Source organism: Sus scrofa, chromosome 6 (assembly GCF_054392235.1).
Source record: "Sus scrofa isolate SSC_HxYL_T2T_F1_AM1 chromosome 6, Sscrofa_HxYL_maternal_Yorkshire_Landrace_v2.0, whole genome shotgun sequence".
Classification (NCBI taxonomy): domain Eukaryota; kingdom Metazoa; phylum Chordata; class Mammalia; order Artiodactyla; family Suidae; genus Sus; species Sus scrofa.
The window spans coordinates 79,776,207-79,804,198 of NC_139388.1; the positions used below are offsets into that span (position 1 = coordinate 79,776,207).

Here is a 27,992-nt window from a genome sequence, read left to right on the forward strand (position 1 = left end):
TGACATGTGTGCCTTACGTAAGATGCTCTGTTTAAACACTCTGGGGTTGGGGGGGGAGTTGAGGGAGCCCTCCCTGCACCCACTTCTGCTGACACAAAGCCTCTCCAACCCCCTCTGCTCCTCCAAAGACTCAAAGCCAAACTCAGCTGAAACAATCTGCAACTTTATTCCAGAGCAGAAATAAGTCATTTCCTAATAATAAATATAAAAAAATAATAATAAATTAAGGTTCAAAAAAAAAAAAACCAAAAACAAAAACAAAACCCAATACAACAAAATCATTAACACTGACAGAGTAATGAATGTTGTTTAAAGAGGTGAGAGACCGGATGGGCCGGCCCCCAGCCTGGAATGTCCCACACAGGCTGCTGTCTGCCCCCCCAGCCCTGGCTGGGCCCCCTACCATACACACATTCTCGCCACAAAGTACAAAATATATATTTTAAAAAAAGCTCAACAGAACCAAGCATCCTGCAAGGGCCCCAAGGAAGCAAGAGTTTGGCCCATGGGGGTTGAGGATGGAGCCTGGGGGGCAGAGGAAGGCACTAGAAGGTGTGGAGAAACTCTTGAGTCTTGTCAACTGAGTTTGCCATTTGTCTTCTTCTCATGAGGGGCACTGCTCCTTCTTCTCATGATACTCTGCTCCCGTGACCACAGCTGGCCATCCCACCTCCCATGATGGCAAAGGGGAGGTCCGTGTGGCAATGTCCTAAGGCCCTGGCGAGGCTCCTTTCCGGGGGGTGCTGGGAACATGGCGATGCCTGCTAAGTGCTTGGCTATCCATCCTTTGTAGATGAAGAGGACCACCCGTCCGGGGTCCCCAGAGTCTCTTCACTTCAGGCCAAGGTATCATCCAAGATTCCTCCAGCAGAGGCCTCAGGGTGTCATCAATAGAGAACAACTAGGAGTTCCCGCTGTGGCTCAGCAGGTTAAGGACCAGACATTGTCTATGAGGATTCAGATTCGATCACTGGCCTCTCTCAGTGGGCTAAGGATCCTGCGTTGCCGCAAGCTGCAGTGTAGGTTGTGGATGCAGCTCGGATCCCTTGTGGCTGTGGCGTAGGCCAGCAGCTGCAGCTCCACTTTGACCCCTGGCCTGGGAACTTCCATATGCCGCAAGTGCAGCCCTAAAAAGGAAAAAAAAAAAAAAAAAGGAACAACTAGAAATAAATAAGGTCCCTAGTGGCCCAGTCTGGAGCTGGCAGGGAGGCCAGTCTGTTTCTTCAAGTATTCTTTGCTGAGAAGGCCGTGAGGCCTGGTGGGGCTCAGATGGGGATCCCCACTGTATTCACCTGGTCCTTGAGGCCCAGCAGGCTGTAGGCGATACGCTTCTGGTGGCCAGGCAGCCGCACCCCGATCCTCTTGATGTCACTGTGGGGGAGAGGGTGAGAGGGAGACTCAGGAGGCTGCTCTCTGGAGAGGTGGGCAGCCATGGGAGGGAGGGGGAGGGGGCCTTGGGCACCCAGGGGCCAGGTGGCTCAGGGTGGGAGTGTAGGGAGCTCTTCAGGCAGAGGTCCAAGAGAGTTCAAGGGATTTATTTATTTGTTTGTTTGTGTTTTGTCTTTTCTAGGGCTGCACCCGTGGCATAAGGAGGTTCCCAGGCGAGGGGTCTAACCGGAGCTCTAGCCACCGACCTACGCCAGAGCCACAGCAAGTGGGATCTGAGCCGCATCTGCGATCTACACCACAGCTCATGGCAATGCCGGATCCTCAACCCACTGATCAAGGTCAGGGATTGAACCTGCATCCTCATGGATGCTAGTCGGATTCGTTAACCACTGAGCCATGACGGGAACTCCCCCAGAGATTTCAAACCCTGAGAGCCTGCCAACACAGACGAAGTTTGAAAAATGATAGAAACACTGGATGCGAGTGGGTTTTGTAATCATATCTGTGTGGTGGGTACTCTTCCTGCCCCCGTTTTGCAGACCATAAAACTGAGGCTCAGGGAGGTGAAGCGACCTGCCCAAAGTGACCCAGCTAAGGGGGGGAGAGCTGAATCATATCAGCTGGGAACAAACTGCCTCCCCGCCCCCACGGGTCTGTCCCTAAAGTCCCCAGCTAAGGATTCTCCCCAGGCAGTACTGATGGCATCACCCACTGGAAGCCAGGGACCCTCAAAGCTCTCTGCCCAAGGTCTCTTCACAGCCATCGCCTTATTTCACTCCCACTCCCTTCAAGTTCTCACAACAGAGAAAGAAATCCTTGCTGAGGGGCCTTCAGAGGTTAAAGTTCTGCTGGTCTCTAATGGGAGGCGCTTTCGGGTCACCAGATTCGGTGACTAGGTCATCCTAAGGCAGGGGTTTTCCCTTAAGGAACCTCAATTTCCTCACCTGTAAAATGGGATAACAGTGCCTAACTGGAGAGTGGGAGATCCTGGAAACCGGTGGCAGAGGGGGGGCAGGTGGCCCCAGTACCAGCTAGAAAGACGTGCCCAGGAGCCCACAGCCCTCCCCTGCCCCTCCCTTCCCTGGCCCTCCATCCGCTCATTAAAGCACGCACACGCCCAGGAGCCCTGGAGCGGACCTTTGCTGCTCACACTGGGAATTTCCTCCTTCACCATCCTCACCCACCAGCCCAAACCCATGAAAACACCCAGGTTTTTATGGGCCCTCTCCTGGCTGTAAAGGGAGCTAATTATATGGTGCAAGCTCCTATTTGCAATTCCGGAGACATGACTTTCCCACAGGCTCCGGGAGCCCCTGGAGAAGTGCTGAGCTCAGAAGGGCGGATGCGTGGGGACGGTGGCTCAGGGACTGCAGCAGGAAGGCTGGAAGTCAGACATCTGGGAGGACTTCCCAGCCTACCACTGCTGTGCCATTTCTAACCTATACAGTTGAGGGCATTGAAAAAGAAGCACTGTTTACCCCCCATCTGTAGGTCTCAAAGTGTGGCTGCCAGATAAGATTCAGATCCCTGAGGAAGGAGGCACTTGCTGAAAAGGCAAGACCCTGGTCCCTACTCTAGACTCATGGACTTTGAAGTTCTGAAGGTGGGGCAGGGAGTCTGCATTTGAGCAGATCCCAAAGACTCTGGTGTATGGCTTAAGGACTAGTGGGTTATGTGAGCTATAGGAGGGCAACGGCTGAGACCTAGTCTCCTGGGCTCATCCCCTTACCCTGCCCCCTCCTGGGTCCAGGACAGGCCTGGTAAACAGTAGGCCCTTAAGGATGAAGGCAGAATCTGCTGAATGAATGAATGGCTGGCTGGCTGGATGCAAATGTGCTTTAGTGGAGACTGAGACATTGCTCAGGCTACCTTGGGCCCCTCTCCCAGGTTGGTGTCCTTAATCTGATAGGGTGCGAACTGAGGGTGCTTCTGAGGCCCATCTAAGAGGCAAAAGTCCTGGGCTGGGAGGCAGGAGGCTGAATTCTAGTCCAGGACTTCACCAGAGCCTTGGGTGAGTCCTGTCCTGTCTTTGGGCCTCAGTGTCTTTATATGTAAAATCAGAGGCTCTGATTAGATGCCTCTGACCCACCTGCCCCAGCCCCATTCTCTTTCCACAAACAGCCTCCCAAATCTCCCCTGCCTCATTCCCTAACCACGAATAGAGATGCACAGGATGGGGGAGGGGTCACAGACTAGCCGATGCCCGAAGCCTCTTACAGACCATGGAGTCTGTTCCTGCCCCAGCCTCAGTTCCCACCTCGGAGATCCAGGGCAGTCACCTCCATGAACCATTAACTCCCATCACAGGGATGGGGAGGCACATGACTGAGGCCATGGCCCCAGGGGATTCCAAGGCTGCAGCCTCCCCACTGAGCACCAACTGTGCCCTGGCCCTTGGCACAAGGCATGGTGGGAGACATGGCCTGATCATTCATCCTCTCGGCAAATGACCCATCGGAGCCAAATCTGTGTTGAGAGCACGTGGAGACAAGAACACCCATCAGCCAGTGCCCCTGTGCCCCGGACACAGGGTAGGCCTTTTGTTAGACTGGCTATTTTTCTGGGGTGCAACATCCGCTGCTTTCATTAGTTTCCGGAAAAACATTTAGAGCCACTAGTCTAACTAGGAACTCAAATGACACCAAAGGAACACAGTGAAAGCTCAAGGTGAGAAGAGGTGGCCACGGTAGGACCACAGGGGGCCGAGCAGCCAGTGTCTTGCGAGGGGGTGAAGAGGCAGGGAGGCCACAGTGGGGGTAGGACACCGAGTCCTAAATCCAGACCATCCCGAAAGGGTTGAATACTGAGAGTGGCTCAGAGCTCCCACTGGGATCTCTAGTCTTCAGGGGGCAAAAGCGCTCTCAGATTTTCCTTTCTTCCATTTATTCGAAATAAAGAAGGAGGCAGTGGTGTGAGTCACACAGGCCCCCGATCTTAGCACCGGTGGAGCTGGTGGGAGGAGGAGAGAGCGTGGAATGACTTCCTGCCTTTATCTAGGCCTTTTCAAAACACCACACACACACACCCCCTCCATCGATCCAAGACAGCCCTGTCCCTGCTCCTGCTCGTGGGAAAGGAATTGGCGAGGAGCACCCCGGGCTATTTCGGGAAGCTTCTAAGAACATGTGTTTCCTGTAAGCACATCTCCATGCCCTCAGCTCTGCTCACCCAGAAGAGAAGCTTCCTCGGTGGGAGCTCCTGGAGGGACAAAGCCGGGGGTGGGGGGATGGGGGCCGAAGAACCCTGATGTTTGCCCAGTCTGTGGGTAGAAAGCAAGGGAGCAGAGGAAAAGGGGGGGTAACGTGGGTTAAGCCCCTACTGTGTACCAGGAGTACCAACTATACGGTACCCATGCAATCCCCAACTTTGGGAAACGGAAACCAAGGCCGGAAGACGGAACCTAGTTTGACCAAAACCACCTGCTCGGAAGGGGCAAATGGGGGACTTGAACACAGGTGTGACTGCAGAGCCCATGCTCTGGACCCCACAGCTGGCCGGCAACAAAAGATATCCTGGGGAGTTCCTGGCGTGGCTCAGTGGTTAAGGAATGCAACTAGGAACCATGGGGTTGCGGGTTTGATCCCTGGCCTTGCTCGGTGGTTAAAGGATCTGGCGTTGCCATGAGCTGTGGTGTAGGACAGCAGCTGCAGCTCTGATTGGACTCCTAGCCTGGGAACCTCCATATGCCATGAGAGCAGCCCTAGAAAAGGCAAAAAGAAAAAAAAAAAAAAAAAAAAAATCCTGGGACCCGTCTCTTCTCTCCACATTCCCCCGCCTCCCTCTGTCAGCTCTGTCTCTGCCTCTAACTTTCATCCCCGCCATCCCCTGGGAAAGGCCAGGGCTGGTCGGAGAGGCCTTGGCCAGCAGGTCAGAAGCCCAGTTGAGCAGTTTTTAGAGGCCTTGGAGAATGTTCCGACACAGGCCCAGATCCCAGAACTATGATGCCTGGGTCATCCCTTCCATGTGATTCCCAAAACCTCTCAGCCCCAAGGCTCATTGTCACCATGACCTTGGACCTTAAACAAGCTGGGCTATTGGGAACTAACACTATTTTTGGAGGCACAAAAGGCTAACAGGATAATGTCTTCTCCCTCCTGGGGTGGGAGGAGGTGTCTGTGCCAAGGCCATGCTGGGAAATGTCCCTGATGCTAGAGCTGAGAAAAGACTCCCATAGGGCAGCCTGACAAAAGCAGAACCCAGGGCCAGGGCAAAGGGTAATGGGCACATCTCACCAAGCTGGACGGCAAAGCTGCAAGTCAACCACACGGGGAAAGGTGTCGGGGATGGGTTGGCCTGGGGTCCTCTCTCCTGGGCATTAGCCAGGAAAGTCCAAGGGCTCAGCCCGTTTCTTCTCAGCATCCTGCCCCTAACTGACTGTGTGACCCGGTGCAACTGATGTAACGTCTCAGCCTCAGTTTCCCTACTTTTTTTTTTCTTGTCTTTTTGCCTTTTATGGGGCCGCTCCCACAGCATGTGGAGATTCCCAGGCTAGGGGTCTAATCAGAGCTGCAGCTGCCGGCCTACGCCAGAGGCACAGCCATGTGGGATCCAAGCGATGTCTGCAACCTACGCCACAGCTCACGGCAACGCCGGATCCTTAACCCACTGAGCAAGGCCAGGGATCAAACCCGCAACCTCGTGGATCATAGTCAGATTCGTTAACCACTGCACCACAATGGGAACTCCTCCCTACTTGTTAAATGGGGAATAATAATAGCATTCATTCACAAGGCAAATAGGGAATTCCATCAGGTGATGGCTGTGAAATGAAGCCTTTCTTTTCTCAGCTACTCTGAACTGGAGGAAGCCACGGAGGCTCTGAGCCTCAGTTGCTCCACTCATCATCACTGTCCCTGAGCTCTGGACCCTGACTGACCAGGGCTGGAATCCTACTCTGCCCCTGATGGCCATGGGACCTGGGCTGCACTGTTTCTCACCTGTCCGGTGGGGCTATGGACAGGACCCACCGGTCAGTTACCCTGAAGACGGATTCAAAGTGCTCAAACTAGCACAGAGCTGGCACACAGTCAGCCCTTGAGAAATGCTACTGTTATGATTACAACGACCATTATTTTCTATGGAAAAAAGATGTAGGAAGAAGATAGAGCCACGAATAAGTGCCCAGAATCGCTGGCTGCCAGCCTGATTCTGCCCTTCCTGTGAAGCCTCTCATCCCCAAAGGGAAGGCAAGAGAAAGCGAAAAGAAGGGAGTGTTGGGAGGGTAGAGAGAAGGGCAGGGGGTGGGGGAGCCCCCAGACTCACTCGTTGGTCATCTGCACCACCTTCTCGATGGCGGTGTAGCCGGCCGCCAGGAAGTGTTCTGTGTACTGCTGCATCTTGATGGACTCCAGCCACTCGGACACTGTGCGGAAAGGCACCCCCTCCGAGCCGCTGGTACTGGGCAGTCGGATGGATACCCTGCAACAAGAGACCTGTGGGTGAGGCACTGCAGCACCCAGCCTATTGTGAGCCCCCGGTTTGCTGCTCCCTAGCCCGAGGAGTTCACCCAGCTGCCCTGTGCCTCCGCTTCCTCATCTGGGCAAGGGGGCACCCAAGTTCACCCCCGGGGGGGAGGTTCGGGGGGGCAGCCTGGCATGTCAGGAGCAATCGGTGTTTATACTACTGCTGTCCCTGTTTCTAAGGACAATACCACCACCAGATACTGCAAAATTAGGAAATGTTAAATGAGTCAGGTTTCTGAAGTCACAGCCCAGCCACTTGTCAGCACATAAGGTACTTAATCACCCTATGTCTCAGTTTCCTCATCTACAAAAGGTGGATAATTATAGGACCCATCTCCTACGTTGCTGAAATGAGCTAAAACGTGTTAAATGCAGAGCTCCCTTGTAGAACAGCGGGTTAAGTATCTGGTGTTGTCACTGCAACAGCTTGGATTGCTGCTGTGGTGCAGGTTTGATCCCTGGCCAGGGAACTTCTTCATGCCACGTGCATAGCCAAAAAAACCCCAAACATGTTACATGCTGAGCACGGGGCTGGCACACTTACCATCTATGTGGAAGGCTTCTGTTAGGTCACCTGAGCCATCCCAGTCTAGTCTAAGGAAAGCCCACGCATAACTTCTGAGTCCTCTGCCCACTGCCCCCTGCTCCCTGGCTGGTCATTACGCTGAAGTGGCTCAGGCATAAAACTGGGGCCACCCTGGAGAGAAGATAAGGAACTCACCGGGGGTCAAAGTCAGCCAGGGTCTTGAGGGAGTCGGGGGCTCGGATGAGCTTGTCCAGGATGCTAACGATGTCGGCGAATTTGGGGCGGCGGGTACGCTCCTGCTGCCAGCACTGCATCATGAGCTGGTAGATGGCGGAGGGGCAGTCCATGGGTGTGGGGAGCCGGAAGCCGTCGTTGATGGCTTTCATCACCTGGGGCAGGGGTTGGGGGGCAGGATGGTCAGAGGCGCCCCATACGTGGTGATGGGCAGAGAAGGGGAACCCCCAAAACAGAAGGGCTAGGGCTCCCTTTGTGAGCTCAACACACAGAGCTATACACAGGACAGGTGCTAACGGGCTGTCTGCACAGTTCCACAGAGACAGGGTCTCTCGACCCTGCTCCCTCACCGAGCACCCCAGGCAGCAGCCATGCTGGGCCCCCCACAGTCAGCCTCCCTGCAGTCTCTGAGGCTCTATATACACTGCTCCCTTCTGCCAGGGTACCCCTCCCCACCCCTGGGTCTTCACGTGGCTGCTGCCTCACTGGGTCTCATTGTCAGCTGAGACGGGACCTCCTCTGGGAAGTCTTCCAGGCCTCCAGTCTGCATGAGACACCAGGCACTTGTGTACACACACACACACACATCTGCACGTATGCACGCACACATGCATAGACGCACAGATACACACAGACGCCCACGCCAAACACTTCCGGTAACCCTACTACTGGTTTCTTTGTCCTTCCACTGAGTGTAAGCGGGGGCTGGGACTGGAGCCCAGCACAAGGCCTGACACATAGTAGGCCCTCAATAAATATTCACTGAACAAACCAATGAAAGGTTCTACCAGACGAAGATGAGCCCCCAAAACTCTTCTCTGTCCAGACTGGGGTTTAAGCTCAGGTCCAGACAGGGCTGTGCAGGACAGGGGGGACCTACCTCGTGGTTCGAGAGCTCCCAGTAGGGCCGCTCGCCGTACGTCATCACCTCCCACATGACGATGCCATAGCTCCACACGTCGCTGGCAGATGTAAACTTGCGGTAGGAAATGGCCTCTGGAGCCGTCCAGCGGATGGGGATTTTGCCGCCCTGCAGGGACCAGGCCAGTCACTCCTGTCCCCTCAGCCACCCCCAGGCCCATCAGAACCAGGGCTCTTCCTCCACGATCCCTGGAGACGTGCTTGCCTCCCACGTCCCAGGGGGGCCTCCCCAGGGGGGCCGGGGAGAGGACCCTGCCAGAGCAGGACAAAGGCTGCTTCACCTTGAGGCCCGCGTCCCAGGGTGACAGTGCCCGGCACTTACACTGGTGGTGTAGGTGGCCTCGGGGTCATCCTCCAGGACGCGGGACAGGCCGAAGTCAGACACCTTGCAGACCAGGTTGCTGTTGACGAGGATGTTGCGGGCGGCCAGGTCGCGGTGTACGTAGTTCATGTTGGCCAGGTACTTCATGCCAGCCGCAATGCCCCGCAGCATACCCACCAGCTGCAGCCCGCTGAACTCACCGTCCTTCTCCTGCCAGGGTACAGGCCCTCAGCCACCAGCCAGTTCCGCGCCCCCGGGGCCCCCACGTGCCGGCCACAGATCCCAGCCCACCCAGCCCACATCCTCACCCGAAGGAACTTGTCCAGGGCCCCGTTCTCCATGTATTCAGTGATGATCATCATGGGCTTGTCTGCGGGGTGAGCACAGGTGTGAGGGGACGGCCGTGGCGGGGGGAGGTGGCGCGGGGAGGGGAGGTGGCACAGCAGTCCCATCCCCACTCCCAGTGGGGGCCAGGCCCTTGAGGGTCTCCCACCCCCTACTCTGGAGCCGGGCCTCACATTTGGAGACGACGCCCTCCAGGCGGATGATGTTGTGGTGGCTGAACTGGCCCATGATGCTGGCCTCGCTGAGGAAGTCCACCCGCTGCTTCTCTGTGTAACCGGCTTTCAGCGTCTTGATGGCCACGGGTACCTCCTTCTTTCCCGAGGCCTTCAGTGTCCCTTTGTACACCTCCCCAAACTCTCCTGCAGGCAGGCGAGGTGGGAGAAGCCCCCGAGTCAGTCCTGGCATGGGGGGCTCCCAACCCACATACCAGCCAGCACCACCACCACCCCCGCCCGTGGGTGCGCCCACCTCACCTGCTCCGATCACCTTCTGCCGTGTGACGCAGGATGGATGGATCTCAGTGGTGAATTTGAGCACCGCCTGGTTGGGGTCCTCGTATGTGTGGGGGTCTACATATGTCTTCAGGGGCTTCAGTTGTTCTGGGAGGGGAAGGAGGGGTAGGGTCACAGAGAGCTTGGAGGGCTGGTGGGGGGCTACCCTAGAGGAGGAGGAGGCGACAGACCAGGGACCTCAGTAGACTTGGACCAGGCTGGGGGCAAGGACTTCTTGCTCAGCCGTCAGCTGCCCAGAAAAGCTGGGGGAGGGTCTGGCTGCCCCCAACCCCACCACAGAGGTGGGGAGGCCCGTGGGGACAGCAGGCCGGGCATGGAGGGGGCTGCATCTCACCTGACTTGGAGAAATAGACATCCTCCGAGGACTGGCGGGTCCGCAGGCTCTTCCTCCTGAGAGACCCCATGGGAAACACACACACACAGGGAGGTCAGTGGCTGGCCAGGGAGCCTCCTGACCTTACTCGGGTCCTGGGTGGGGGCCTGGTGTGCTCAGCCCTGGGCTCAGCCAGGCAGAGGGCGTGGGGGAGGTCGGGGGAGAGGAAATGAGCAAGTCGGGCTCACTCCTTGGGCCCTACACCCCGTAATGGCCCCTTAAGTGGCTGTAATGAGGGCTTTCCTCCTTAGAGCTTCCCGGAGCTTCCTGCCCATGTGACCAGAGGAAGCGTGGACACACTGTCATAACGACCACCGTGCCCCAAGCCCCCGCAGGGCCAGGGGCTGTGCTGAGCACGGTCTGGCTCGCAGCATTTCACACCCCCTGGGGAGGCGGGGTTAGGGTTGGGCCAGCCCTACTTTCCATGTCCCTGCTCCCCTCTGTGTCCCACCTAAGCCCCCGGGGAGCCTGGGCAGGGCTCCAACAAACCTGCGGTGGATGAAGATGCCGATTCCTGCCAGCACCAGAAGCAAGACCACGCCGACAGCCACGCCGCCGATCACTGCCATGTTGCTAGATCCTTCCGTGGCTGTCAAGGGGAGACCAGCGAATGACAAGAGAGCCCCCCCGACACTTCAAATCATGGTAATACCCTCAGTCGTGCTTAAGGTCTGCTTCTGGCGCCCAAGATACGTGCTGGGTGCCCTGACCCGTGATGGTCCATGAGGATACTCGGTCCCATTTCACAGATGGCAAATGAGAGGCCTTCCCCAGAGAACAGAGCAAGTAGTCTCAGGTGTGTGGGACTCGCTCCACAATGCAGGATTTGAACTGGGCCTGCCAGTGCCTCAGCCCACATCCTTCCTCCAACACACGGCCCGGTTCTGGTCCCTTCCACCAGCCCTCAATTCTGTCCCCTCCCTGGGCTTGGGGCTGACCCACTCAGGGCTGTCCTAGCCCCTGGCTGACCAAGAAGGGGGCACTTCTAAGTTCTTTGATCCATTCCCTCTGCCCAGGATGTCTCAGCTGCGTCAGGACCCTGGCCCAGCCCACAGCCTGGTCCCCGACTCACACAGCGTCTGGAACTCATGCACTTTGCTGCCGGCACCCTGGCCCTCTTGCGTCAGTGCCTGCACCTGGACCAGGTAGATGGTGTCTGGAGCCAGGTCATCCAGGGTCACAGAGAAGCCTTCGGTGCGGCGTACGTTGTAGCTGTTGGAGTCCCCCTGTGGGTGTTTGGTGGGCAGAAGGGCAGACAGTGAGGACAGGCCAGGGGCATCAGCTCAGCCCAGCCCACCAGACACCACCCCCAGCTTAGCAAGGTGGCTCACTGTGTCAGCAGACTCAGTGCCCTCCTTAAAGAGAAAGAAACTGAAGCCCAGAGAAGGGAAGTGACTCACTTAAGGTCATAGGCAGCACAATGACCCAGGACTCAAACTCAGGTCTGTCCAACCCCCAGGTCTGGCTCTTTCCCTCACCCATGACTATCTCTTCCAGGGATTCCAGAACTCTCTGCCTCCTCTCCCACAAATCTCAGCTGGGCTGGGCTGGCCTGGGAAAGGCGACTCCCAGGAGAACCTAGACCTCAGTGTCCCCATCTGCAGAACAGAGCTTCCTTGGATGGCTGTGTTGTGCAGGGAGCATCTGTGCGGCCCGTGGGTCCTCTACTTGAAGCCCAGCGGGCACACCCCTGGCACTTTGTGAGTTACCTTTTTGCGGTAGGTGACTTCGTACTTCCACACGCGGCTCTGCTGCGGCGGAGGGATGCTCCAGGAGACGCTCAGCGAGGTGGTGCTGCGGCCCTCCAGCTTCACCTTGGGGGGCTCTGGGCAGGATGGGGTGGGGGGTAAGAAGCCACTCGGGGGTAGGGAGGTGGGGTGCTAGGGGTGCACCCAGACCCGGTCCTATCTACAGCCCAGGCTCTTTAGATCCCAACCTGGGATTCTCAACTCCCAGGGCACAGAGCCCCACATGGGGCCCCAGCACAGCTGGCACATCAGGGGTGCCCTACGAAGATTTACGAATGCGTAAATAATAAAAGTAAAACAACAGCCGACTCTTGCTGCAACATCTCTATGGATTGGGCTCTGTTCAAAGAGCCTTTACATCAGAATTTATTAAATCCCCTCACTAGCCCTATAAGCCCCATCTTATAGGTGAGGAAACTGAGGCTCAGAGAGGGTAAGTAACTTGCCCACAGTCACAGAGCATGGACGTGATTCCAAGGACTGTGCCTTTAAACCACTCGCAGCTGCCTCTCTCTAAACACAGCTTTGGGTGGCCGTCCTCTTAAAGCCCTACCTGGGCGGACCCCAAGGGCACAGCCGTCACCCCCAGGCCCTCACCTGTCTGGTTGATGCTGACACTGGCGGTACGGAAACTGCGGCTGGTCACCAGGCCCGAGACACCATTGCGAGCCTCGACGGCAAAGGTGTAGTTCATGTGGGGCTCCAGGTCGCTGACTGTCACACTGGTGCGGGTGAGCCCATGGGGTGGCTCCGAGTAGCGCACGCTGGCCTCACAGGGCCCGCACTCGCCTGACTCCGGCCAGCACTGTTCACAGGTGACACTGTAGGTGATGTCCTCGCGGCCCCCATTGTCCTGGGGAGGCGTCCAGCGCAGCTCCACTTTGGCGCCCATGCCCACGGCCGTGAGGTAGTGTGGGGCGGAGGGGGGACCTGCACAGGGGGCAGAGGTCAGAGCTCGGATGCAGGTAGAGCCCCGACAGGTCAGTATCACCCTGCCCCCCTCGATCACCCCTCCCTGACCCTCTGCAAGACTCACGCGTGCAGGGCATTGACAGCGGGTCTTGCGGGGCCCGGAAGTAGCCTTCCTCACATTCGCAGGCGGTGGCCCCCTCAGAGGATGGCAGGGTGTGTGCGGGGCACTCCAGACAAGGGCTCTCAGATGCTTCGGACTTGAAGAATCCCGGCGAGCAGGCTGGCGGGCACAGGGAGGGACATCAGCTTAGCCTGTTCCCACCCCAAGCAACTTTTCCACTCCCTCGCTGTGGGACCCCAGGCAAGCCGCTAAACCTCTCTGGACCTGTTTCATCATTGGTGAAATGTGATGAGAAAATGCAGGGTAAGCACCTAGCTGAGGCTGGGCACCCAATAAGCGCCTCGCCCGCATGCTCCAAACCTTTGCATCCCTCCGCACTGGCTCTTGCAAGAAGCGCCGCACCCACGAGCCTGGCATTCAAGGCCCATATCTCACCTTTCAGTTTCCTCAGAATCCTTATCTCACGGCTGGCTCAGCACGCAACAGAGCAGACTGCCTGCCTGCCTTATCTCCTTTCGTCTGTGCAGACGAGCCCAGTGGGTCCCCACCTGAACTGGGAGCTGCCCCGGGCAGTGACGGCATCTTCCTTGCCATTCGTGTGTGTTGATTGACCATCACCACTACCCCAAGAGATCAGCTGGCGGCATCGGGATGCCACCTCTGCAGGTGTTCCCCCACCCCCACCCCAGGACCTGACCGCCTTCCTGTTCCGGGGCTGGCTGACCAGGAAGCCGGAAAGGCCAGGCCCCCAGCATTCTCTGGATCTGCTTTCAAGGACCGAGTCATTTCCGCCACTCACAAGGTCAGCCAGGAAGCAGCTCTTCCTTCCCCAGTGGCAGGTCCTGTCCTGGTTCGGTCTCAGACACCTGATTCCAGAGGTTTCTTCCTCCCATGGCCCTATCCTGCCCCTGTCCCTGCCCCAAGCTTCTTCCTGGCCCCAGAGGCAGGAAGCTACCCAGACACTGTCCAGGGCTCAGGCAGCTACTAAAGCGGCCAGGATGGGCTGGGGTCACCCCAGGGACCTCTTCCCTAACCCTACAATTATCATCCCACCCTCAGCTTGCTCTGTGGTGGGGGTGCTGAGAAACCTCCGACCTGAGTGTCACATTCTTCTAATACTGATCTTCTACTCTGTGCTTAGCCTTGTGCTAGGCATGACCTTGAGATGAGACAAAGCCCCTGACCTCAGGGAGCAGAAGCACATACAGGACAATGTCCACCATAAAGGGGTGGGTGAAGGGCTAAGGAGGTAGACACAATTTTGGCCGAGGTCTGTGGGGTCACAGAGGGGATATTTCTGCTGGGGCTTTGAGGCTGAGTAGGAGTTCAGCAGGGCAGATATATTGGAAGGAGGAGTAAAAGGTGACAAAGAGGAGGACTAACTAACGCAGGAAGTATGAGCAGCTTTGCAGGCACAAAACGGGCGGAGCAGCAGGCAATAAGGCCGAGCCGTCTCCAGGAACCAGATGGAGAAAGGCCTTTACTGCCAGGTCGAGGAACTGGGACTTTATCCTGGGGGCAATGGGAGCCACTGAAAGTCTGACGTACAATCTGACCTAGGCGGTCAAGAACAATTTTTGGACAGCCTCCCTCCTTGTCTAGTCCCCTCTGTGAGCAGAGGTGGGGAGGAAGACAGGGGGTCAGGGAACAGGAGTCAAAGAACACCCCATTCCTAAGGTCTTGGATTGTGACTTCCTGTTAATGACTTGGCTTGCTGGGGGCCCCGGGGGCCACCCCAGCAGCCTCTCTCACCTCCTCTGCCTGTACCGCCACATCAAAGCACATGCCGCAGAGCCCAGAGCCCCAGTTACAAACAGTGACCACTGATTAAGCAGCTGCTGGGTGCAGTTCCTGGACCAAGCACTTGACATTCAAGTCACCCTCACAATGAGCCTGTTATACTAGGCAGGGTTATCATTCATTCCACTCTGGAGGGGAGGAAGCGGACGCTCAGAGAGGCAAAAACAACCAGGCCGAGGTCAACGAGCTCCTGAGACACAAAACCAAAGCCTAAACCTAAACCCAGGATGCCCAATCTCCAACCCCTCTCCTTTCCCATAAATATCTCAATTTGGGGCAAAGAGAAACCAACGTTCTGAAACAAGCCCCGAGAGAGGAGAGGAGACTCCACGAGCTTCAACAGCCAGAAAATCCCAAGACTAATTTCAGAACAGCTCAGCGTCAGGGGTTGGGGGAGGTATGGCACCTCTTCTCAAACTGGGGAGAAAAGACTGGAATTAAACCTGGGGGTGGGAGGGGCAGCCACTGTGGCCTCCTTCAAGGCCCAAAGCTCTCTCAGGCCTCCTCTTGGATTTAAGAAATCCAGGTGTATTTTGCATTCCTCCTCCTCGTAACTTATCTGTTACAATATAAAAATAACTCTCTTCTCCCGCAACTCTTCAAGTAAAAATGAGACCTCAACAAGCCAGGCCACATTTATCCTGGGGTCTCTGTTCCCCCCAGTGCTTTGACTTGTCCACCCAAAGGGCTCACACTCTGGGTAAGTAAGTGCTGGCTCCAGGTGGTCGGAGTTTGGGGGCCCAGGAACTACAATCGCTCCTTCTTGGCTCAGGCTCTCAGACTGGGTAGGGACCACAAGCCCCCACGACCAAGGTTTGGTTCTGCACAAGGCTTCAACCACCTGTAGACACAATGGCCCCCACTTCCCGCCACGTGGTTGCTCCCCAGCCCCCCAGCTCTGTGCCAAGAGGAGGAAGTCGGGTTCCATTCTTTGGTCGCAGAGCCCGGGGGTGGCCCGCCTGCTGCCTGCCGGCAGGAAAGAGGGAATTTGGAGAGATTTCCGCTGCGGATGTGCCAGATAATACAGTGGAGAGGCAGCATCAACAGGGCATGTGCTTGCCTGACGAGAATGTGCTGCCCCCTCCTCCAGCCACAGAACTATTAGGTGCCTTCTGGGGCCCCGCCAGCATGTGCCCATGCTCAGGGGCCCCAGGGTTCCTGGGTCTGACACCAGCAAGCCCCCGTGTCTTCCTAAATTGCCCTGGTTGGATTTCCTTGGCATTCCGGGCAAGCAAGTGGGGAGACACATTGGGTGTTCCCACATACTGTAACATACCCCAAATACCCACTGTCCCTTCACCAGCTAACAAACTCCTATGCATCCTCCAATACCCAACTTGAGCTCCTCCACACAGCCCTCCCAGACTGCCCAACTCCAGGCCCCCTTCTGACCATAAGGGCATCTATTATTCAATCTTATGTTTACCAAAGAGAAATGGAGCACTTCCTACGTGTCTGGCACAATGCTGGTGCTGTGATATGATGGCAAGGTAAATAAACAGTTTCTGCTCCAGGGGAATTTGCGCTCCATTTGAAACAATTTCTGCACACATTGGGCTCCTCTATGAGACTGGCAGCTCCTGGGGAGCAGGAATGGAGCCCGATTGATCTGTGTCCCATGGCACAGGGTCTGGAGTGCAGTAGGTGCTCAGCCAATGTTTATTGACTGGATGAATGTGAGTGAAAACAAAACCAACAAGATGTACCTTAAACATGCGCTCTAGGGCCACAGGAATGAGCAGAGTTTCAGCGCCTAGGGAGACCCTGTGGGACAGTACACTGGGCCACCTGCCGGGGCACCAGAGCCTGGCTCTAGCACACCTGTGAGAACCTCTCTGTCCCCAATCTCCTGGCAGGCCCTGGGCCACTCGGAGCAGGGGAACTGGGGCATGGTGGCTGCACCCTGGGCTGCACCCCAGTTTTTCCAGTTCCCGATGCCTGCCCCTCAGGTGGCAGCGTGAGGTGACTCAGGGACATACGCCCTCTGCCGTGACGCAAATCCAGCCCCTGGCAGAGCCCCTCCCCCAAGGCCCAGCCACCTCCCAGGCTGGGGGTGACGAGGTCATGGGGTCAAGAGGTCGTGGTGGCAATTCACCTGCGGCCAGTCACCTCCCCAAGCCATGCCCAGCTGGCGACCATGTGCACCACCTCAGCCCAAGGATACAGAGCCTGGACTTTGTCTGGTGCCCAGACAGGCAGCAAACAGCGACCCTGGACGCCACTGACCCTGCAAATGAGGGGAACGGATAACTCCAGACCCTGGTGGCTTCTTAGTCCCCAGCAGGTCCTGTCGTCCCCACAGAAGCAGTTATGAGCACCTTGCCCTTTTCCCACACACCCTGGGGAATTCTCTTCAGGCGCATTCCTCCACCAAATCGGTGATAAGCGCGGCCACCCCACCCCCAGCGCCACCGCCTCCTCCCGCGGTCTCCCTGCCACCGGCCTTTTATCTTCTGTTTGCTTTCCCTGCCTCCTTCCTTCCTTCCTTCCTTCCGCTCTGGGACCCACTTACCTCCACCAGGCAGGGAGGGGCCTCCCCATGGAGCTACCTGCGCCCCCAGTGTGAGCTGAGGGTAGGGCGGGCAGGACACAGAGGTGGGGGCTGTCTCTCACCCCACCTCCCCATTCAGGCCAGAGGAAACATCAAAAATAAGGCCCGGTGGTGGCACTTCCCAGAGAGGGGACACAGCGTGTCCCCTCCCCTGCCCCAGGGATCAGCCCTGTCCTGACAAAGTAGGGCTCCTGCCAGTGGCCACTGTCGTAGCTCGGGGACACCTCAACCAGAGCCATCCCTGCCCAGGGGACGCCTCCCCTCCAGCTATGGACCCTGGGCGAGGCTGGGCCACTCAGGTTGCCAGCACTAGGACCCCGCTCCTAGTGATGTCACCCAATCTGCAGCTTAGAAGAGCAACCCAGGTTCTCAGTAGGAGCCACAGCAGAAACTCACAGGAGGCAGGCTTGGATGGCTAAGTCAGCAAGAGTCCAACCCACCCATTTTACAGGTGGGGAGAACTCACCAAGGTCACTCAGCTTGGTAGAAAGATACAGGTCAGGGGCCCTGGGACAGTGTACTGCCCTCCCCATGCCAGGCCCCAGCTTTGGGCCATCATTTCTTCTCTCCGGGCCTCAATTTGCCCATCTCTAAAATGGGAATAAAGTCCTCAGGTTCCTGGGTTGTTTGTGCAGAAAGAAACCTCACTTGGGAAACACCCAGCATGAAAGGTGGTGTCACGAACTGGGGGACAGAGAAAGAGGAGGAGAGGGGGGCTGAGCCCCTTGAGGGAGCAGAAGCCTCTAAAGAAGGAACTCCTGACCCCCACAGCCCCACCTCCAGCTTTGGCCTCCCAGCTGCTGGGCTGAGCCTCTGGCCAAAGCCGCTGGCCACCTGCTCACCTGGTCGGCAGTCCCCATGGCCAAGGCGCCAGCCGGGGCCCCACCAGCTCAGCTGCCAATGCCAGCACAGGAAGCAGAGACAAACAGGGAGACAAAGCCGCCCCAGGGGAGATGACGGTCAGCCTGAGTGACTCCACTGCCCCCCAGGCAGGGCTGGGGGGAGGGCAGAAGCTGGAAAGAAGCTGGCTCATTCCTGACATAGCTTAGGAGAGTTCTCTGGGCAGTGTGCCCACCTGTCCACACTGCACCTGGGAGGTGCCTCCTTTCCGCTGTCCATTTAACTCTTTCCTGAGCACCAAGCTTCCAGGGAAAGACCCATCAAGAGAAATGAACACTGGGAATAACCTGGACCAGGTGCTAGGCGACCTTGACCTGCCTGCACGCCCCCTCTGGGTTGGTTTGTCATCAGTAAAAGCCCGGATGGCAGAATCTGGGTCCGCGGCACCGTGAAGGGTCAGGCAAGGGGGCAGACGCTGCAGCTCCCTCCATTTCTCCCATAACATGCTCGGTAACAGCCCCCCAACCACCTCACCTCCTGCGCCCGGACCTGCCATCACGGGGTTGCCCTGAGAGTCTGTCCCAGGGCCAGGAGCTGAGTCAGGGATTCCAAAGGAACTGGTCATTTCCCGCCCCATTTCCTGACCCATCCTCCAGCCTGGACCTTTGCTGCATCACCTAGACTCAGTCCTGATGCAACCCCATCTCAGCTGTGTGACTTGAGGCAAGTCTCTTCACCTCTCTGAGCCTCCGTTTCCGGTCTGATAACAGTCCCTGTCTCTCAGAAAGGTGCCTCAGATTCAGCAGGAACATCCGGATAAAGCGCTTGCCTAGGATAAAGCGCTTGCCTAGCCTGTGGCTGCCCTGGGAGCGCAGTCGTCTACAAGACTCACTATTGCGATCTCCACCAGCACCATGGTCGGAGGCCATTGAGAAAGGTCTGGAAGGACAAAGAGTCACCAGGCTGGGGGTTCCCAACCCACCCCGAGGGCCCCTAAGCCACACTGAAGGGAATTTCGGTGGACGGATCCCAAGGAAGAAAAACCAGGGCGACAGGTGGCCGGCCGTTTAGAGGGCCCCAGAAGGAAAATCATAGGTTTTCCTCCTGGGAACCGGTCCTCCCTACCCGAGGCCACGCAACTCTTTACAAACAAAGCCTGCCAGGCCCTGACCCCCCACCTCCTGGGGAGGGAAGCCTGCCCCCCTTCCTAGAGAGTTCCCCCCAATCTCGCCCCAACCTCAACTGTCCACTTATCTCTGCAGCGCCTAAATCATCAGCCTGTGGAAAGTTTTCAGCTGCCCCTCACCCCCCACCCCTGCATTCTTGTGCGCGGATGTCATGTGGGAGGAGTCTGCTCGACCCACTGGGCTGCCTCACACCCCCCCCAACCCCGCAGTCATTGTCTGAAACTGGGAGTGTGCACTTGAGGTCACCTAAAGCAGGGGCCGCCTGAGGAAGGGGCAGAGCAGAGACAACACCGCAGGCCCAGAAAGCCTCTTAGGGAACTTCTGGTTCAGGAGTTTGCAGGCTGTGTTAAGCAAGGTTCTGAGGATTTGTTTTAAGTGGCCAGGGGAGCCCATGGGTTGCAAGATCCATGGCTAAAAACCAAGCATACAGTCTGCTAGTATAGTTGAACTTCATATTTTACTGACAAAAAGCCTGAGGCCAGAGATGAAAAGAGATGCACCGAAGGTCACTCAGTGGGTAAGGATAACCGCAGGGCATAAACCCCCCATTTCTCAATACCCCCGCTTATCTCAGCAAAGAAGCTCCCAGAGAGAGGGAATGAGCTCGCCTTCCAAAGGTCGGCCTGCATTCCACATTGGCCCTGCCCCACAGCCGTTTCCAGAAAAAGTCACCTATTGAACACATCCACGTCGCTCTAGAGATTTCCGCTGCACAGGCCCTGGCCGTGCCAAGCCACAGCCTCCCAGTGTGAGCCACTAATGCCCAGGCCCTGTTCTCAGAGAGAGTCTGATTTAATTGGGCCCCTGTCTGGGCTCAACTGGTCATCAGTAGACGCTCCAGCGGGAGGACCTGAGTCCAGGGCCCTGGAGAGGGTCAGGCAGGGAGCCCAGGCCCTGGGCTTGCCCTCCCTCCACCTTTTTGCTCAATGCAGCCATTTTTCCAAAGCTCCCCAGATGATTGTCATCTGCAGCCGGGAGATGCGAATCCTGAGTCCAACTTGCCAACCTCCATGTACAAAAGAGGAGCCTGAGACCCAGAGAGGTTAGGTGACTTCCCTAAAGTCACACAGTGAGTTAACAGAGATAGGACTAACTCCTGGGACTAAACTGTGTCCACAGTGCCGGTGTGTGATAGATACCAAGACACACCTGTGGGATGAATCAAAAACAACAATCACACTTAAAAGCATTTATGTGGCAGACACTCATGGAAGCACTTTATGAGAATTAAGTCATTTGATTATCATAACAGCTCTACAAAACAGGCACTATGTTTGTCTCCATTCCAGAGATGAGGAAACCTGGGCACAGAGAGGTTAAGGAACTAATTGAAAGTCACACAGCTAAATGTAGCACTGGGATTTGAACCCAGGTATTCTTGCCCGAGAGCAATAACCTCATAACCTCCATAATGTATTCATTCATTCTCAGTGAATGAGTGAATCCAGCCGTAAGGCCAGGAAGCCCCTGAGATTTCCACCCCCTGCGATTTCCACTCACCTGAGAGCAGGGACAAGCTTCTAAGACCCCCACATCTCAGAGCCGAGACTAGAGCCCAGGAACACTGCCTCCACCCCAGCAGCCCCTTTCCCTGCCACCCCCGCACCATCACTCACCCTGGCAGGCGTCCTCCACCTTCTCGTAGCCCGCCTGGCACAGGCACTGACCGATGGGCACCAGCCACTCGCCGTCCACCGCACAGTGCATGCGGGGCTCTTCACCCCCAGGCGGCACCACAGCGTGGTCCACGCAGGTGCCAGCCACAGTGGCCAGGGAGGGTGCGTCGGAGCCTGCGATGGTCTCGGGGAAGTGGGCCAGGCCCTGCAGCAGCTCGGGACACTTCTTGTAGTAGACACGAACCGAAAGCAGCGCCACGCAGGCACCAATGTCCTGGAAGGCCAGGTAGAAGCCCTTGCGGCTGAGTGGCCCCACGGAGCGTTCCTCCACGTTCAGCTTCACGTGGCGCGCTTCGAAGTCACTGCTAACCGTGATCTCGTCGGGTGCGATGGTGTCGATCTTGGTGAACTGGCGCTTCTGGAAGTTGGTGCCATAGTCCACATCTGACTCAGCGTAATAGAGGTTGAAGGTTTCCTTGCAGGAGCTGGCGCCCCCGGGGAAGCTATTACAGTCGCGCACGGTGAACTTGAGCTCGATGAAGATGCGCTCGGCCTCCCCGCGGTACACCCAGTTGGTACGGAGCCAGTTGTCCTGGTCGCCGGCCACCACGTTGCACACGGAGTATATGTAGATGGGCATGTCGTCCATCATGCTCTGCATGAGGTCCCACTGCGTGGAGCCAACAGGTCAGTGTGGGCGGCCCCCCGGGGGAGACAGACCCAGAGGCATCACCCAGGTGGCAGAGCTGGGTATCTCTACTTCTTGCTACCCGCCTTCTACAGGGAAGGAAACTGAGGCCCAGAGGGGGTCTCATGTCACCCTCCCACCCTACAAGTGGCGGAGCGGGGATCTGACCCCCTGGTGCCTGTGATCCCAATATCGGGGTGCTGAACCTCTATAATAGACGGTAAGCTGAGCGTGGAGGCCGGGGGCTCCATGTGACCCCAGGCAGATCGCTTAAGCCTCAACGTCTCTGAGCCTCAAAGGCCCCATCGTACAGCAGGGGCAAGAACGACCTCCCATGCTGTGGGGATAAGTGACAGAATGTCTACCAAACGCCAAGCACATTGCCTGGCGTGGGTGACAGTCACATAAGGCAGCTGGTATCATTGTTACTATTATTCACTGTACGCACACGTGTGTAGCTGTGTGTGAGTGGTAAAGAAGGGGTTAAGTCAGAAACAAAAGATGATCCCCCCCATCATTTAGATTTTGACTTTTGGAAAAGATCAATATGTGTTCTCTCCTTAGAACAGAGCTCAGTCTCTTTCAAGAAGACTTCCCAGGTTGGGCCAAGGTCGGGGCAAGTGCGTCCCTCTGGCTCCCACCGTCTCCATTGTCTCCTATGTGGGGATAACTGCATCTGGCTCCCACACTAGATTCGGAGCTCCTTAGGGCAGAGACCGCATCTAATTCATTTCTGTATCCCAGGGCCTGACGCGGAGTGGGTACTCAGGAAAGTATTTGTTGATGAGTGAGCCAAGGAATGAGAAAAGCAGAAGGGGCTTGGGCTGCCCTGTGTGACGCTGGCCAAGGCCTCCGACACCCTTGGGCCTCAGTTTCCCACTTTATATAATGACTGGGTTGGATCAGGTGAGTTCTCTCCCAGCTGAACGAACATTTCAGGATCCTGGAAATCTGCTAGAGTTACACTCTGGGCTTCGCCGGAGCTAAGGTGACCAGGAACAGGTGCCTGGCTCATGTAGATCTGGCCAGCAATGGAAATTATCCCCAGGAGCCCCCTGGAGACACCACTCTCCCAGCTCAGGCCCCAGAACAAGCTCAACAAGGGGAAAAGGGAGGCCCAGAGAACAGCGGAATCTTCCCCACGACCACACAGCAGTCACACACAAAGACCCTGGGGTCTTGCCCGCCAGGACAGGTCACAGCAGCACTGGGCAGAGTGGGGCGGGGGTGGGGGGGAGGGCGCGGGAGATGAACTTGGGTGAGAAGGAGGGAAAACAACTCAACCCCGAGCAGGAAAAGCTGGAGGAGCAGGGGAGGGATGCAGAAGGAAGGTGTCCCCTGTTCCCAGTCTCTCTCTCGCCCCTCACCTCCCTGGCTGAGGGCTGGGAGCCTTTAACCCCCTTCCTCCCCAACGGGGGAGTGGAGGGAGCCAGAGGGGGTTCCTCTGACCATTGTCCTCTGGGGCATCCAGGCTCCTGCTCTGCTAGGGCTGTCAGCTCTCTCCCCAGTTCCTTCCACCTCCCAAGGCCCTTCCCCACCTTCCGACCCCAGGCTGCCCCAACTGGTGTGAGAAGCAGGACCCTGAATTTGAACCCTGGCTACGTTGTTAAACCTGGGCTAGGCCCCACCCTCCCTGGGCCTCAGTTTCCCCGTTCCCACACCCACACCTGACCCTGAAGGCTTACCCCTTTGCCGTACGGGTGTGTGAGCCAGCCGAGTTCCCCTTTAGCCGCAGCAAAGTCCAACAGTACAACTGGAAGAGATGAGCGAGGGGGCCAATGAGCAGGGGGTACCCTCAAGGGTCAGGCCACGGTGGAAAAGGTGAGAATACTCCAGAATCCCAAGAGGCCCTCAGAGAGAGACCCCGCCTCGCAGGCCCAGGGAAGGGATGGGATCTGGTCAAATCACACCTCAGGCTGGGTGAGGACTAGGCCTCGGCCGGCTAGTTCCAGGCGGCGGCTGCAGCCTCACCACCCCCCTCGCTGCTGCTGCTGGGGACAGAGCTCAGCCCAGCAGGGGAACAGCAGCTGGACCGAGAGCTGGGCGAGCAGGAGTATTAAGTGACACCACGCTGCCCCATCTGCTTCCTAAAACGAGGCCCCCTCCCTCCTCCTCAGCACTTCACACGCACATACGTGGGCCTCGGGGTGACTCTTATATGCTCCTGCCACATTCCACCCCCAGCACAAAACACCCTCACCCCACCCAGACCACTGAGCACACACGGATGCAGCACACGCATGTACACGCATGTCTCACAGCACTCCAAGAGAGCTATTAACAGGTGGGAACAGCTCCAGGGAGGGAGGGGGACAGGTTGGGGGGGGGGTGTCTGGAAAGCGATCTTCCCACCACAAAAGCCACAGCGCAGGCGGGATAAAGCCCTGAACCCCCAGGGGCCTCTAGGAGGGGCCCAAAGATATACACAGCTGGCGAGGTCCCCTCCCTGGGCAAGTCTCTCCCGCTGCCCCTGTCCCTCACACCTGTGCCACTGCCCAGCCAGGGGTGCCTGGAGAACCAGGGATGGAAACTCTTAAAGGGGACTTCCAGGCCCAGAGGAAGCTGGTGCCAGGAACATGCTTGCTGCCCCCGAGAGGAGGCATCTGGAGCCTGACGGAAGGAGCCATTGCCAGGGGCTTCCCTAAACCCAGCCCTGCCCCTGGGCACCTCCCATGGGTCCACCCCTGGCTCTGTCAGGCTCGGTGGCTGCAGCCAAGACCCAAGACCCCAGGGACGGTCCCTCCTCCCTTTCCCAGTCAGGTCCAGTGGCTGCCAATAGAAAGCTACCCTCCTGGAGGCTAAAGAGATTGGGGAAACTGAGGTGTGGACCCTATGCCAGGTCCCTATGCCAGGGATGCAGAGGGTAAAGCCTGAAGGTGGAGGGGGGATGGGACCAAGTGAGATTATTTCCTCTGGACCCTGGAGCATGAGGAATATGGCCTCCAGAAGAAGCATTCCTCAAGGCCAAGACCTGGAAGAATGATTCTAAGGGTGGAATCCTAGAATCTGGAATCCGGGGCAGGCAGAGCTGGGGAGGGAGGAGGAGAGGGAGACTGGCTGAGACTGCAGCAAAGTCCAGGCCTGGGTGAGAAGCACTGCCACCTGACCACTGCGGATCTGGGCCAAATCTCTCTAGGAAGGGTCCCACAGCCCAGACGGGGAGAGGAAATCCGATGTGGCACCGGCCCCAAGGCTGAGGGGACAGGGGAGGGTGGCTGGGGGGTGGGGAGGGGCAGGGATTTGTTTGAACATGCCCAAGGCTCAGGCTTGGAAAACTCACTAACCCCACTAGCAAATGGAATGTTCTGGTTACACAGGAAGGAATCTGGGGGTTCCTGGCTCCAGCTGCCTAAGTAGGAGGACAAAGGGGAGCACTCCTCAAGGTCCTGCACACCCCCCCTTCCCTTGAGGGGTGCGAAGCTGCAGTCTGCACCCCTAGGGAGAGGGGCTCATGGCTCCCAAGCTCTGAAGGGTTAACCTGGCACGGAGGGAACCCCACCACTACCCCTGCCAGAGTCTGCCCCCCTTCCAGCCCCAGGCCTGGCTCTAGAAATATCACAGGGCTCATCGGAGAAGAAAAGAAGTCTTCACGCAGGAAGGAGCCCCCTCCTCGGGAAATTCCCCAGAACCGATCACCAGGAACAGGTGCCCAGCCCGGTCTGGTCCCTCCGCCCTGACGCACGGGCGCGGCCACTCCCGAAGTGTTTCTAGGGTCCTGGCTCCTGCTTCCCTGGAAGGGGCGGGGGCCTGAGAACCCCTCAGCTGGCCCTGAAGGCTTCACTGAGAGGCCTGGGCTAACAGGGCTCATCCGGGAGCCCCCTGTCCCTCACCCCACACCCAGGAAAACTTCCTTCTCAGTCTGAAGTTCCATCAGAAATGTCATCCTCCTGGGTCCATGTTGCTTTAGGGCTTTCTCCGCAAATGCAATACTACCAATCCCCTAGTGACCCTTCCCTGCTCCCCTCATCCCTCCTTAACCAAGACCAGCTAATTCCTAAAGAAAGTGGGAGGCGGGCGGCTGGTGGGGTTGGGAGGGGTGTCAAAAAAAAAAAAAGGACGGGGACAGAAGGCACAATAGGCTCTTACACAATCTAGAAGCCAAGGACTTTCCAGGGCTCCTGAGCACTCTCCAGCCCTCTTCCCAGCTGCACCTCAAGTCAGTAACTCTACCCCCCTGCCCAGTTCTTCTCAGGAAAATCCACCACAAAACCAGGGCACAGGGGCCGGGGGGCTTCTGCAGCCCCAAAAGCCAGATGCTCAGACCTAATCCTCTCTGTGCAGAGGGCCCCGATTGGGCAAAGGCTTGGGCCTCCCTCGGTTTCCCCATTTGTAAAAGGAGGGCAGATTCAGTGGCTGTTGAGAATTTAACAGGCTCCATGGGGTCTCCAAAGGCAGCCTGGCTCCTCTGCTTGTGGGGAAGGGGAGAGAAAGGAGAAGGAAAGGGAGCAGCAGCCTGGGTGAAGGGTTCGAAGAGGCCTGGCTCCTTCTCTCTGCACCTCCAACCCACGCCAGGCAGATCCACCACATCCAGCCAGAATCCTTAAGAACACAACAAACCAGCAGCTGGGCCATCACTCCCCCGGCCCCATAAAGGCACACCTCCCAAGGGAGCCCTTCACAGGGACTCTGGGAGCCTAAGTAAAAATGCTTCCCCTTCCTTTCAGCCCCCTCCATCCCGTGGGGGGGGGCACTAGTCCTCCAGGCGGGGGAGGGGGGGAGGCTCGACTGAGGGGCACAAGGACAAGAGGGCACAACAATCGCCCACTAGCATCAGTCCTGCCTAATCCCCCACCCCCCATGGGCAGCCTTCAAGAAAGGCCTGCAGTGAATCCAGCTGTCTCTCCCCTTCTCTCCAACTGCAATTCCCCAGGAAAGGAAGGACCAAAAGCTGGGGGGAGCTGGGGGGGGGGGGTGAGGTGGGGGGGGGTGTATTGAGGGTCACAGAAATCCCTGCCACCCACTCCTCCTCCAAGTTCGGACCAGGAGCCCTGACTGATCCAAGGACAGGCTCAGGATGCCACCCCCACCCCCAACCCCAAGAGTCCCAGCTCTGGTCTCTTTTCCTCCCAACTTGGAACTGCAAATTCTCCAAGCCCAGTCTGGGAGGCGGAAAAAGAAGGCAAGGCTCAAGGAAACTCCTCTCCGGGCCAGGGTTTCCTCCGCGCTTCCCCCTGGTGGAGCCTGCGGAAACCTCCCTCTGCCCCAGCGGGCGGGCAAAAGTTGTTCTCGGTCGGAAACTGAAGCCGGGTCTCTGCTGGGTGGACAGGAAGGTCCTCGGCCAAGGACAGGAGCCCCCATCCTCTCTAAGACCCTAGCGGAGGGGCAACGCCCCCATCCACCACCCGCCCCGCACAGGGCAAAGTCCGCGGCCCCTCTCCCCGCGCTGCACCGGGAGCGCTGGGGCGGGGGTGGGTGATTCAGTCCCCCACTCCCGGGTGCCTGGACTCCGTGGTGGCCCTGGGGTGACGGCTCCACACCTTGGGAGACCGCGCCCCCACCTGCCGCATTTCCTCGTTCTGAGTCACCCCTTGCTCAGAATGCTTGACTTTGGGACTTCCGGTCCGCACCCCCGGCCCCGAACTTGCCCCCCAAGCCTGGGAGTGCGGGGTGGGAAGGAGGGATGGCAGTGCGTGGGCAGATTGGGCCGAAACTCCCCGCGTGCCCCGCTCTGGGACTGGAGGCAGAAGGGGGCGTGGAGAAAATTTCAGGGAACCGGGGCTTCCGCAGGGGGCTCCTCGCAGGCCGAAGAGACCCCCCTCCTCAAAATGAGGGGCTTCCACCGAAACGCCTTTTCCACAAAATCGGGGCCAACAGGTTAGTGACTTCAGGTCACCAAGAGGCTAAGCCCGCGGAAAGGCCCCGCGGAAAAACAGCCCATTCTCCAAGGGACCCCCGCGACCCCGCCGGGACGCGTTCCTGAAGCCGCCCCCGGGCGGCAGCCGCGTGGCAGGGGCCCGGTCCTTTCTCCGCGGCCTCCCAGCACCGAGCCCGCGCTCCCGGGCCGCAACCCCTTAGTCCCTGGAGCCCCTAAAACCCCGGGGAGGGAGTCCCAGATTGGCCCTGATGGCAGCCCGCGCGCTCTCCCAACCCCAGTCCGCCGGGACTCCGTGGCGCCACCACAGTTTCCAAAGTTGCGCGCGTCCAGGAACATCGGGCTCCAGGAGGCGCGGGGGTTCGGGGGTCTAGCCGCCGGGTTGGATCGAGCCGGCCTGCCGGCCCGCTCACACTCACCTTCCTTGCCCTGCGCCGCGGCGGCGGGGGCCAGCCGGCAGCCCCAGAGCAGGACAAGGCAGACGCAGGGCGCCAGACGCTCCATGCTGCGCTCCTCGCTCTCTGCGCGATCCTCGGTGCCCGGCTCCCGCACGCCCGCGCGCTGGCCTAGGTGTCCAGCTCCCGCCTGCTGCCTGCGCGCAACTTTCGCTCCCCCTGCCCCGAGTACTTAATG

General features: G+C 57.9%; 2 protein-coding genes across 3 annotated transcripts in view; both read right to left on the bottom strand.

Annotated features, from left to right (window-relative positions):
- Positions 1–27,992, bottom strand: part of FAM131C (family with sequence similarity 131 member C) — a 301,322-nt gene that overhangs the window by 58,289 nt on the left and 215,041 nt on the right. The window lies entirely within an intron of this gene.
- EPHA2 (EPH receptor A2) lies at positions 148–27,991 on the bottom strand. Of its 2 annotated transcripts, none has more exons than XM_005665037.4 (17): positions 27,779–27,991; positions 23,233–23,300; positions 20,860–21,529; positions 12,869–13,024; positions 12,430–12,762; positions 11,794–11,909; positions 11,157–11,310; positions 10,574–10,673; positions 10,046–10,101; positions 9,673–9,798; positions 9,373–9,558; positions 9,163–9,224; positions 8,855–9,064; positions 8,492–8,641; positions 7,573–7,766; positions 6,652–6,807; positions 148–1,371 (listed from the first exon to the last, which is right to left on the bottom strand). In XM_005665037.4, exons 1-17 carry the CDS (start codon positions 27,861–27,863, stop codon positions 1,266–1,268), a joined length of 2,928 nt encoding a protein of 975 aa, XP_005665094.1. In that variant the 5' UTR covers positions 27,864–27,991; the 3' UTR covers positions 148–1,265. The 2 variants fall into 2 exon arrangements, with proteins under 2 accessions (XP_005665094.1, XP_084815076.1); XM_084958950.1 differs by lacking the exon at positions 27,779–27,991 and adding an exon at positions 24,247–26,827 and having other exon boundaries at positions 23,233–24,188.